Genomic DNA, 12,733 nt, shown 5'->3' on the forward strand with positions numbered 1-12,733 from the left:
GAATTTTCTCTCTGGCACATTTCTCTTAGTGTCCCTGTATATGCTCCTAGAGGGAGCATAGTTGCTCATACCTTTTTCTCCACTCATGACATGGCATAACATGAATGACATGTCGGGACATACATAAAACATGGCACGACTGACACGTCCTGAAATGCATGCGTGACACAAATGATGTAGCATGTCATGACACGACGAAAGTGACTTGCAGCATGACGTGATGAATGCGATTTTATTACATGCACGAGCACATACCTAGTAGCCCAAGCTAGCAACGCATGACTGATATGAATGACGTGCCCTAAATAATGTGATAAAAAATCCATGTAATGTATTCATATCATAGTTTATGCATGTCATGAAAGGCGTGTCCTGTCATTCATTCATAATATGCATGTTTTGTCATGAATGCACGTCATACGTATCCTGATATGATGCGGTTAAAGACCACGGTGGCATCGTGACAGCGTAAGAGAAGATTTTGCCTTAATGTTTGAACGCAACGCAACCGACACAGGACACAGAGAATATGACATACGTGACGCTTTGTACTCATATCACGCATTATGCATATAATGATTAACTCCAGTTAAAAATGATTTAGTTAAAACAAGCACTACAGCATCACGAGTGCATTAGCGGATAGACAGACTCAACGTGCCTAAAGTAAGCAAAAAAAATTCTTCACATTGATGTAGCATGACAACAGAAGCATACAGATGCATATGGTGGCTTTACCGCACGTCCTTGGACCAAATGTCATGGTATGTGCAAATCTGCTCCTAGTAATAATTTAAACCTATTAGCCAGGAGCTGCACCAGTCATCCAGTACGTCAGGCTCTTTCCAGTTGAATTTCCGCCGTCGGCGTCGGCGTGATGTTCTGTGTATTGACCAAGTGCGATAACATCGCGGCCGCGCGCTGTATGCTGTAGGTTTGACGGAAAGCATGTGAGAGTCAGCCCAGAAGGATGGTAGCCTAATGATGAGGCTTCTCGCGCGCGCATTGGAGGAAGGCAGGGAGGGTGCGCCCGTGAGAAGAGGGGGGGGGGGGGTTAGGGGGGTACGGTAGCGGCGCGACTCCGCTTGTACTCCGGCTGTGGCTGCACATGGCGCGCATCCTACCTTGGAGGTAACGTGCGGTGGGTTCGAAGGCTAACCGACCTGAGATTGCTGATGGCTTCGTGTGCGCTGTCTTCCCGCGCGCCTAGTTCGCGATGAAGTGCGAGGCAGCACGAAGATGAATTCGCTGGGAATGTGGCACTCTACGATGACGAAAAAGATCCCTTAAATTTCTGTGACGCTGAGCGAAATCAAGCCCCCAGCACAAGGATTTCTCAAGGACAGCAACCTGAAGCATTGGCAGGCTGCGCCAAAAATGCGCTGCGTACGTCACGCATTCTTAAGGAACCTGAGGTGGTGCGTGGAATATCAGTTATTGTTATCCTCCAGCCACACCGCGCCGTCTAGCGGCGCCACAGCGAAGTTCCCGCGTGTGCGAATATGCATTCAGACGAGATTGTCTGAATATATATATGAGACTCTGCCCTCTACCGGATATTTTTTTAATGCGAAGCATTCTTTGTCTCATTCTTGGCTCTTTGTGGCAGATAGGTAGCTATAGGTTGGTTGTTTCGAAATACACTGAATGTATGCCCTCTGAAATACTCTGAATGTACACCCATGCACTAAACAATGGGCATGGGTGTCTTGAAGAGAGGACATTTCATCGGGAATAGTGGGCTTCTCTGTACCGTTCCTTCCCTGGTAGACCTGTTTGCTATTTTGAAGCATGACAATCCATACGTTCAATAAAACAAATGCGCATTTTGACCCGGAAGCATGAAAACAAGGCATGAGCATCTCATTATACAAGCCACTTTTGTTTCTAAGCACTCTGTATTTATTTGTTTCGCTTCCTTCGCCTTTAACAATGTGCATCCAATGCAATCTTATGCTACGTAATTTGTTTTAATAGGTGATCGGTGATCACTGCTTTTGGGAGCTTTTGCAAATCTTTTAGCCGAAACGTTTCATTCTTTACACGCAAAGTATATACGAAGAAATAAAAATTGCATGGGTAGCTTCGCCGGCGTTTGACTCGAAAACGAATGAAGTAACGTGTCTTAATGAGTCGTTATTTACTTTCCGCGTCGCGTACTGTATGTTGTTCTTCCTTCCTAACATTGGCTTTCGGCTATGTTTGAAAGGGACGTCAGTGACGTGCTTTATTCATTTTCGCGAAGGCACGAAAAATCTGGGTCGCGGTTTCCGACGTGCACCCTTGAATTTCGCTTGGCTGATGGTATAGACGGGCGCTGGTAGCACTCACTTCGCGTACATGGTGTACGCGAAGTGAGCAATGTGGAAGCACCCGCAGACGATGGCCGTGATCTGGAGAACGAGAAGAAAAAAAAAGAAACAGAAAGGAAGTGATTATAGAAATCATTGGACGCTCCTGCGGGACTAAAGTGGGAATGAAATATATCGCAAAGGGAATGAACACACACACTCCTAATCTGTCGCGGCAAACCAAAACATATTTATTCAAGTCTGCCTCGTAAGGATCCGTCATTTGGGGATAGCAATGCCATCGAACTCAAAATATAATTGCTCAGAGAGTTGCAGCTACGTCCAACGTCCGAATAGAGTAAGCATAAAAAGTAAGCCTGCTGGTAAGGTAATGTTATATATATATATATATATATATATATATATATATATATATATATATATATATATATATATATATATATATATATATATATATATATATATATATATATATATATATATATATATATATATATATATATATAGGTGTGTGTGTGTGTGTGTGTGTGTGTGTGTGTGTGTGTGTGTGTGTGTGTGTGTGTGTGTGTGTGTGCGAACGAGAGAAGAAGGGGAACCGAGGGGCTCGATTTTGTTAATCATGACCACGAAGCCAACAGACAATTAAGCCAAGGAAAGCATCGGGGAAATCGGCTGTAGTTGAAATTTAAATGTAGACAATAATGAGGGAAATGAAAGTGGACGAAATCATAACTTGTTGCCCGTGGGAGCCGAACCCATAACATCCGCATTACGCATGCGTTGCCGTACCAATTGTGCTGCGGCGACGGCCTTGAATCCATCCACTAACTTGGGTATTTATGTTTACTAAGAGTGCTAGCCAACGCTACTCAGAGCCATGGAGGCGGATGTGGCACATCCTTTATTGCCCGATGACGTCACGTAACACGCGATCTTAGCTGAGTGGGCACGTGGCTAATAAACCCTCGCATGTCACGAATAACTAGAATGTGGATTTCGTCTTGCATATTAATCCAGTGTCGACAGTACAGACTACCTTCACGTAAAACAAACGTGGAACTTCTCCCTGTATCCGTGAATGAGTTCGTTGTGGGCATCAAATCTCTGTTGGCGCGTTGGGCAGTTAACACCTGTTATTGGGATAACATGATCCAGCCTTCTCGGTTTTGCGAGAAGCATTAATCATTTGGGTTTCGCGACGGAGCGTCTGAAACCTAGTTTAACCACTCCATCACGGTGTCGAACATCATGATTATGATATCGTAGCCGAATAATGCAGCGTGCATATTTGTGCATAAGGTGTTGCTTCGTAAACATCCATGCGACGTCGGCATTGCCCGTCGCAACCGTGAACTTGCGTCCAAATGGGTAGTGCTGGAACCCCCTAACGGCAAAACAGTAAAGCACAACTCACGCCATCTGTGTAGGAAGTATTGCGCACACTGCCGATGCCCCCGTACAGGTAGGACGCACCGGCAACGAGATGGTAGATGGTGAACTGAAATAAATAAACGCTTGTAGGCAAACCCACGCGTGTATACTGCAAGGTACGCGCAAGGAACGTCTAAGCACGAGAAACGTGCAAGGAGATGTCTAGAAATTTTAGACTCGTACCCTTCGGCTGTCTTTTGAACTGCACCGCAGTGCACTAGCTTAACTCAGTGGCCAGCATTAACAAATAAAAAATAAGATATGTCGGAAGGCCAACCGAATTTCAATACTACCAGTTAGGTGCGTCGAGAGGGTACGTCCTTCTATTAACGTGCGTATCTAGGGGACTGAGTCGTTAGCCTTTGCTGCGTTATGGCAGTGTTTTGGTCAGGAATAAAACAGTGGCTATTACGCAGCAGGTAATTTACGAATAAGTGCCATAAATGCACGTGTTATTAGAAGGGCGTACCCTCTCACCGCATCTAGCTGAAGTTGTTGACAAACGGGCGGCCTTTCAGCATTCATCATTAGTAGTACAGAAGGAGGTCACAAAAACTGTCAGGTTGATCACCTATCAGTAATTTAACAATATAGTAATTAATACATTATGGCAACGTAGTAGTGACAGACATCAGGATACACGAACCATCATTTTGAGAAATTCTGCTTATTGAGTTGAGCTTGCGCATTGCGGTGAAGTTCGATAGATGGGCGTAGGGGCAATGTCCAGAATTGGTGGGAAGGGACCAGCGGCAGACGTGTAAACCCTAAATTACCGACAGGTACTCGGGCGCTTGCGTATATTGCTGCCCTCTCCTCATCTATAAGAGTGAGGACAATATCATCGGGGGTCGAAAAAAAAAGAAAAAGAACTCAACACTTATGGTGGAACTAAAAAAATTATGGGGTTTTACGTGCCAAAACCACTTTCTGATTATGAGGCACGCCGTAGTGGAGGACTCCAGAAATTTCGACCACCTGGGGTTCTTTAACGTGCACCTAAATCTAAGTACACGGGTGTTTTCGCATTTCGCCCCCATCGAAATGCGGCCGCCGTGGCCGGGATTCGATCCCCCGACCTCGTACTCAGCAGCCTAACACCACAGCCACTGAGCAACCACGGCGGGTATGGTGGAACTAACATGATACACACGGTAGATGAGCATAAATTTGGACGTGACCAGGTGGCGACTTCAGTAGCCGGTAACGTGAAACACAAATTTTATGCAATAATTAATAAAACAAACAAGAATAGCAATTTGGGTCGATCGCGTTCTACTCGCTCAGCCACACGTAATGCATTCAACATTACGAACACCTCAATATTACGTCAAACGTTTAAGAAGTTTGAACAGAAAAGAGCGATTCGCGAAGGAACAATAGCGTAATGTAGAATTTGGAAGACCCTATATCCACAGTTCAGGGATTTATATTTCATCTCTTCATGCGGTGCTTCTCCGAAGTTCGCAAAATAGTGAGAGCAGCAGTTTTCACATCTTAAATCAGATTTAATTTCTGGTTTATTTTGTTGATAAATTAGAATTGCGCGCTTCTTTGCGTAGGGTCTATCGCCCGTGTCCTAGTTTCGCCCCACAATTTTGCACTAAACAAATTGATACATTTTATTCAGAAGAGTATACGTTGAATACCTCGCATTTATCTCCCTAAAGAAAACAACTAGTCCCCAGGAAATATGGATAGCAAATGATTGTCTGAAAATGATTAAGAAAAAAAAAACCTTCCACAAAGTTCCTACCACACACAACTTTGAGGACTGGAATGCATTTCCACACTGTAGAAATACACAGAAATTGAACTAACGCACTTACAAACGTGAAAGCGTGATTACAATGATAGTTTGAGGTGGAACATCTTTGTAAGCAAGATAATATGTAGCGAAAAAGTAGCGAAATGGTAAATAGACCAAATACATATGAAATTATGACTGAATTGTTGTTGAACAATCAGTGCATAGAAGGTGTTGCATGAGCGGAGATTATTAATGATAGTTTTTAAAAAATCTCATACACATTTCTTCGTAATGCTCATACTGCGCACGGGGCAAGCAATAATGATAATAGTGTACATCTGAAAACAACTTTTTACACAGAAGCTATACGAGTACTCACTCACAAAAGTTAGCACAGTGCATGATATTTCCAACATGCAGATTAAAAATGATTGCCCGAAGCACACGTTATCGCTAGCACATACACCTCTCAACTGAAACTTTTCCCACACGCATAAACATTGCATATCTCTAAGGCCATTCTAACATGTAAGAGCGAGGTAAAAACGTAATTACCCACTGATTGAGATTTTATCATGCATTATTATCTAAATTTGGAAACGCTATTGCGTGCAATAATTGTAGACTCGTAACAAATTGGAGCTTTTAAATTAGGCTAATTTAAAATTTACCACTGTTATCTAAATCTATATGGAAGCATTTAGAGATGCGAATTCCAAACTGTTAGAATTTGCAGCTTTTAAATCAATGTCAATGTTGCTTCAACAAACAGCAATGCTTTTAACACTAAAACACGTTCCGTCTGAAGCGTTTGAGGAAAAACATCTTTTCGCTGTATACGCAGGTATCTCAAGACAAGTGCGTTTCAGCGCCAGAATATATATATATATATATATATATATATATATATATATCCTGCCGTTGTAACCATTACAATTAAAGGTGTAGCTCTGCAAGGGCAATTATTGAGAACTGAGATGACGAAAAAGGGGCCGATACACAACACAAGAGATACTAAAGGCTACGGTCGACTCACGGTGCAATGCCAGATTTCGTCATGCGGAAATCGATCAGCCTTTCTCGAAGATATAAATACACTGCGGAGTTATTTGCAACTGAACGTCACACTTTATAATTTGGAAAATTATCGGGTTTTACGTGCCATAACCACGATCTGATTATGAGGCACGCCGTAGTGAGGGACTCCGGAATAATTTGGACCAGCTGGGGTTCTTTAACGTGCGCCTAAAACTAAGGACACGGGTGTTTTCGTACTGCGCCCTCATCGAAATGCGGCCGCCGTGGCCGGGATTTGATCCAGCGACCTCGTGCATAGCAGCCCAGCACCATACCCACTAAGCAGCCACGGTGGGTAACGTCAGACTGGATCTGTTCAAGTGAAGCAACGAGCAGGGGATCGAACAAGAAGTGTCGCCGAAGCCAACGTTTCGACAAGGGGACTTGTCTTTCGTCGGGGCAGTAGCTGCTCTGATGAACGCTGCTTGTTCGGCCACCTGCTCATCACTTCAAGCCCGCATCTCCCTGTGAACTTGTGTGTTGTTTGATCAAGCGAAAGAGCATGCAGAAATAAGCAGGAATAAAATACATTATCTGAATGCACCCTTGTCAGGTACTACACATCGCGTTCCACTCCATTCTATACGACGTTCTTTTCACGTAGTTTCGTACTCCGACCACTGTATTCGTTTTCCTGCCGCAGCTTTATCGCTCTGCGCTTCGCCAGCTCCCATCTAACTTTTCTCTTTTTTGTCCTATGTGTTTGCTTACCCAAAGGAGTACGTTGTATTCGCGCCATGCTCACACTGCGCTGTGTTATCGCCGTGCAGATTCTAGATTTTGTTGTGATTTTGGTCTTCGCAGTGTGTTGAAACGCCGCTGCGCGTGCACTTGTGCGTTCACAAGTGCTGACAAATTTGACTTTGCCTCGTCGCATGCCTGTCTCTCCCTTTCTGCGCTCCCTGAATACACGTGTGACCTGTGATTCGTTGCACGAAAAATAAAAACATAAAAGTTGTTTAGGGGGAAATGAGGGAAATGCTGAAGGTAAAGACATGGTATCGTTGTCACTTACGTGGTAAACTGTGGTGCAATGCATGCATAAACAAAATAAAAAGCTGCAAGCTTATGTCGTGTAGTGCATGAACGCTCTCTCTTGGATGCAGTCTGAACGCTTACTCAGACCGATGGTCGTCGGGAGAGGAAGCTGACAGCCTCTAGGGTGGCTGCAGGCCAGCCTCGTTCAATTTCACTATTCTTCTTGCCATGAATCTTGTTTTTTTTTACTAAACGATCAGTATTTACGAGCACAAGCTGTATTGTTTTCTTTTGTACGCTATTGCTTGTCTTGTAGGAGCTAGACCATAACTATCACGCTCTCCTCTTGGCACAACATTCAATGTCTATCGGTTGAGTGAATGAAGCGCAAATACTTTGTAATTTATTGTGCCGCAACTTTCGTGACGCCTCGCTTTTTTTAACGCACCAGAAAAAAAACTCGCACTATTGTTTTCCCTACCGAGGTGGTAGTTTTGACGTGCCAATGTTGAACCTGCTCGGGACAAATCATCGGCGAAATAATATGCCTGGAAATATACTATCCCCTTTGTGGGTCAGACGTATACAGCGGCAAGCTATGGCGCCGTGCTGTTCAATTAAGAGGAAGCTTTAGCTCGGGTGCTAGCTAAATACACGTAAAAGAAGAATGCGTTTTTCTCGGCAACCACTGTACCAAATTTGTTGAGGGTGATGCATTTAAAAGAAAAACTTAAAATCTAGTGACTGCTGGTTTCAAATTTTTTACTTAGGTCGTCAATTTTTTTATTTAAAAGTGGCAAAAATGGAAAATTTTCAGAAAATGACACTATCAAGTTTAGAACTGTGTAATTCGGCAGTGAAAAGCTATATCACAATTAGATGAATTGCATCTAATAGAACATCTAAAGCGGACAAACTCAATATGTTACACATGAATCTCAAAAAATTTTGTAATATGGAAATACAGCTCCTGCAGAACCCTTGTACACTACGTAACATATTAATGTAAGATATCAAATGACATATCAAAGTTGTGCGCTTTCAGTGGTCTAATGGATGCCGTGTACAGAACCGCTATATCTGTTTTTTATTCAGAGCTATTAATTTGTAAACTTCATCCTTCTATTTTTTTTCAGTTTCGATTTTTTGAAAATCTTTTTAACAAGCTTCAGAGCCTAAATTGAAATTCCGCTTCCAACACTCACTAGAATTTAACTTTCTCTCTTAAATGCAACAATTTATTTAAGACCGGTCCAGGGATTATCTCAGAAAAACGTTTTGGCGTTCTACATGTACTTGAAATAGGCCGCGTGGGAGTTGGGCCCGAGCAAAAGCTTCCTCTTAGTACCATAGTTTCGCGTGGCCTGCGAAGACACGTGAAAGATTGCCGCAGCTTACGTATAGCAGCTTGGGTAGCATTAGAGCTGTGGGTATGCTGAGGACGCAGCCGAGCAGGAAGAGGCTCCCGTTCGTCGTGAAGGTTACGGCCGCGCCGTAGAGCACCTGCTCGCTCCACGTGCTCGCGCCCAGGGCCGCGAACATGAGCCACAGGAGAGCCCCGACAACCTGGACGACAAGAGCGTGAATGACGGAGCCCGCGTGGCTAGGTGGTAGAGAGCTTTAGTTGAGAGGACGCAAGCGGCTTGCGTACGCAAGAACTAGGAGCGACGGTACTGCGCATGCGCAGGCTCCTACGTATGAGTCGGCGCATGCGCAGTACTGGCACCCCTAGTTCCTGCGTGCGCAAGCCGCTTGCGTCCTCTGAACTAATGAAGTACTATAGCGCCAAACAGACGACACAAGAAGAAGAGACACGCCGGGTCTGTTTGGCACGGTCGTCTGTTTGGCGGTCAGTAATGCACCAACTAGCCCAACAAAAAAAAAGTATTGCTCTAAACTAAAGCTCTCTAATCTTCGGGTGGCATCTTTTGGAAAAATATTGTTTTTGCTCTGGAAATTCTCCGGAGAACTCTTGGCGAGAATTTCTCGACTTCACGTGGCATCTCGAGGATCCCGGCGAGTAACTTCACGCATCCTTGTGAACCTCCATCTCACAACGGTGAGCACTTTTTTTTCCTGCCCCCTTATGGCCACGTGTTCGACGAATGCGTCTGATCGGCGCCACATGCACCTTAACCTTCTGCAGAATTAAACAAACCCTGTGCCGGCACACCTTATGAGAGCGCAACGGGCTCGCTCGATCCGCGCCAGCAGCGACGAATCCACGGCGACGTGAGCGCACTCTGGCGGAATGACCCGGGTTAAATTTAAAAAAAATTAAATTAGGGGGTTTTACGTGCCAAAACCACTATCTGATTATGAGGCACGCCGTATTGGAGGACTCTGGAAATTTAGACCACCTGGGGTTCTTTAACGTGCACCTAAATCTAGGCACACGGGTGTTTTCGCATTTCGCCCCCGTCGAAATGCGACCGCCGTGGCCGGTATTCGATCCCGCGACCTCGTGCTCAGCAGCGCAACACCATAGCCACAGAGCAACCACGGCGGGTGCGGGTAAAATCTCGCGAAATGCTTCATACTCACGACTTCGACGACGTTGAGCCAGCCGTTGGTCGTCCGCGTGTACTCCCGGATGTAGAGGCCCACCATCTCTCTGGGTTGTTGACGCTCTGGGCGCGCTGCTGGTGCACGATTTCTGCGCAAAAAAAAAGGAAGAAAGAAAAAAGAAAAAAAAGAGGATCTATTGTTTGCTTGGTCCAAACCACGCGTACTGTTTATCACTTATTGGCGAGTATCTCACGCATTGGAACAAGGTTTACAGCGCGAGACACGAGTGTCACGAAAACACACTGAGTGCTTAGAATTACCTTTCTGAGCTGTCTCCATCAGTTGCCAACATGAACAACTTCATACCACCGCCTTGCCTTCTGTGGTTTCTGACTATAGGGTTCCATCCTCGTTATGCTGGCTAATAGACGATTACTGGTATAATCTGCGAATTGTATGCGTACCTGCCTGTACGCCTCATCTTCTTATGCTCTATTGGCATATGAGCTACATCCGTTTGATATATACGTGTCGTGTTAGAAAAAAATAAATTTTGGGGTTTTACGTACCGTTATGATTAGCAATATGATTGAGCAATATGATCTTGCGATATGATTAGGAGGCACGCTGTAGCGGAGGACTTCGGATTAATTTTGACCACCCGGGGCTCCTAAAGCGCGTCCAATGCTCGGTAAGCAGGCGTTCTTGCATTTCGCCCCCGTCGAAATGCGCGGCACTCGCGGCTGGGATTCGATCCCGCGACCTCCGTGCTTAGCAGCGCAACGCCAAAGTCGCTACGCCACCACAGTAGGTAAGTATAACGTAACATATGCAGTTCATGCGAAGTGTCTGAATCCTGTCAGTCAATCGAGGTGCGATATCATTGAACAACAAAACAAAACTGGTGGTTAGGAAAAGGCCACTGCAACCGTAGCAAACGATAATAATGCAAGAGAACGATGACGGCGCACTGCAGAACATAATTGTGCAGGAACCATCGAGAATGATTGTCAAGGTAATCGAATATAGCCGAACGATTCTGGAAAGGTATTCGCGCCAGTGCCACATTTTTGGCCGCTAGTGCTATAGCTGCCCATTTGACGCCATCGCCTCACCGTCCTTCAGTGTTCTGTCGTGCATACCCTAAAATGTCAAAAGGTCGTGGGAGCCTGCTGCCGCAATATACGCGGAGTGAGAATGGAACCTAGCGCAAGAACACCGACCTTGAATCGAGGTCAGCGTCGGCTCCGACCGGCTGGTTCGTAGCGCAGTTCCTTGTTCTTGTCCTTGTTGCCCAACAACGGTTCCTGTGCCCTCTAAAAGACCAGGGAGCCGGCGGTCATACGAGTGTTCTTTTTAGTGAACATTATAACCGTGAATTTAACACTTGTCATATTAAAGTATTAACGAGAGGTTAAAGGAAACCGTGTAAATGCGAACGCTAAACTGAATTTTGAGAGAGAATAGAATAAATGCTGTAAGTCGTCTTTACACATACAAGTGATGATGATGATGATCGTATATCATGGCTCGCACCCACTAACTAACGAGGACGGGCCGATAATCGGGCGGCAAGAGGTAGCGCAAGAAAATTCTTATTTGAAAACGAGAAACGCAACGTAAAAGAAGAAAGAAAGAAAGGAGATACTGGAATAACTAGAATAGTGTGCGAGAAATCTTTCTCTTCCTTTACAGCGAACCTGACATTGCCTTTTGATCCCACTTTGCGGGCGTTGTCGTGCGTTATGTCTCACTAAGCGCCTGTGCTTGAACTGTTCTCGTTGGCCAAATGATATAGTGGCATATGGCTGATGAGCTCGGTTCAACACGGTATACCACTTTTAAAGCGAAGCTATCTGTGTCTTTATCCCGAAATCTGTGGCAGCTGGCTGTTCTCTTGACGATTATGTGGTGGATTATTTGATTCTATTCATCGAGCGCCTCTCACGAGCAGTAAAGACATTGATGAATGCGTTAAAGAAGAGGTGACCTTGCAATTAGGAATTGCACTCCCTTGACGTTTGAAACGGGGTGTTGACATTTTAAACGAGGTGGTGGTAGATCTCCCTAAGTTCGTTTCATTTAACTGTTGTGGTGTTTCTATGTCTTTAGGTGTCTTGATACCCTACACTGTGCAAAATAAATGTGAAAAATAAAGAACAAACGGAAAACTTATATCTTTTGCTACGGAACATTTATTTCAATGAAAAAAAGAAACAGGGGACAGATTCTTAGTTATTAAAAAAATGCTTTTTTTTGTTCATGCTGGAAGAGTTTCGAAAAAATTGTGTTATCAATATTGTGTGCGAAATGAGATTTCTTCGTCTGTTCACTATCTTCAGTTGACACGTGTGCGCTGTTGCTTCAGCCACATATGTATAGGCAGATAGATCTCATATGCACGAGCCAAGGGCTCTTAATTTATGAAGAAGCTACCTCGGTTCACCTAGTCATGTAATTACAGTACGGCTGTGCAAACTCGTAGAGTGGATGTGTCACGCATCGCCTGGTGTGTCGCCTGGTGTCTTGTCACATCTCGTATGTTCTGTATAGCGTGCTTATCTGTACCTATAAGAAAACAGCCACATATTCCAGCACTCGACTCTTTCGTACACCATGAAAGCAGCGTTGGTGATGGGCGTAAAAGTTACAGACATAAGTGAGTAAACTATTTCAC

At 44.5% G+C, this 12,733-nt stretch overlaps 1 protein-coding gene across 1 annotated transcript; it reads right to left on the reverse strand.

Moving 5' to 3' along the window:
• Positions 1–2,002: 2,002 nt before the first annotated feature.
• Positions 2,003–11,552, reverse strand: LOC135907171 (uncharacterized). Its single transcript, XM_065438841.1, has 5 exons — positions 11,280–11,552; positions 10,093–10,204; positions 8,947–9,114; positions 3,727–3,810; positions 2,003–2,393 (listed from the first exon to the last, which is right to left on the reverse strand). Exons 2-5 carry the CDS (start codon positions 10,156–10,158, stop codon positions 2,328–2,330), a joined length of 384 nt encoding a protein of 127 aa, XP_065294913.1. The 5' UTR covers positions 10,159–10,204; positions 11,280–11,552; the 3' UTR covers positions 2,003–2,327.
• Positions 11,553–12,733: the final 1,181 nt, after the last annotated feature.

Source organism: Dermacentor albipictus, chromosome 4, assembly GCF_038994185.2.
Source record: "Dermacentor albipictus isolate Rhodes 1998 colony chromosome 4, USDA_Dalb.pri_finalv2, whole genome shotgun sequence".
NCBI lineage: Eukaryota > Metazoa > Arthropoda > Arachnida > Ixodida > Ixodidae > Dermacentor > Dermacentor albipictus.

What these genes read in the sequence shown, in the direction of transcription:
- LOC135907171 (XM_065438841.1), bottom strand. Translation starts at nt 10,158, where the DNA reads ATGGTGGGCCTCTACATCCGGGAGTACACGCGGACGACCAACGGCTGG. An exon ending in TGCTACCCAAGCTGCTATAC is followed by an intron (nt 3,811 to 8,946) that starts GTAAGCTGCGGC and finishes TATTTATTTCAG; the next exon opens with TTCACCATCTACCATCTCGT. An exon ending in ATACTTCCTACACAGATGGC is followed by an intron (nt 2,394 to 3,726) that starts GTGAGTTGTGCT and finishes CTCGTTCTCCAG; the next exon opens with ATCACGGCCATCGTCTGCGG.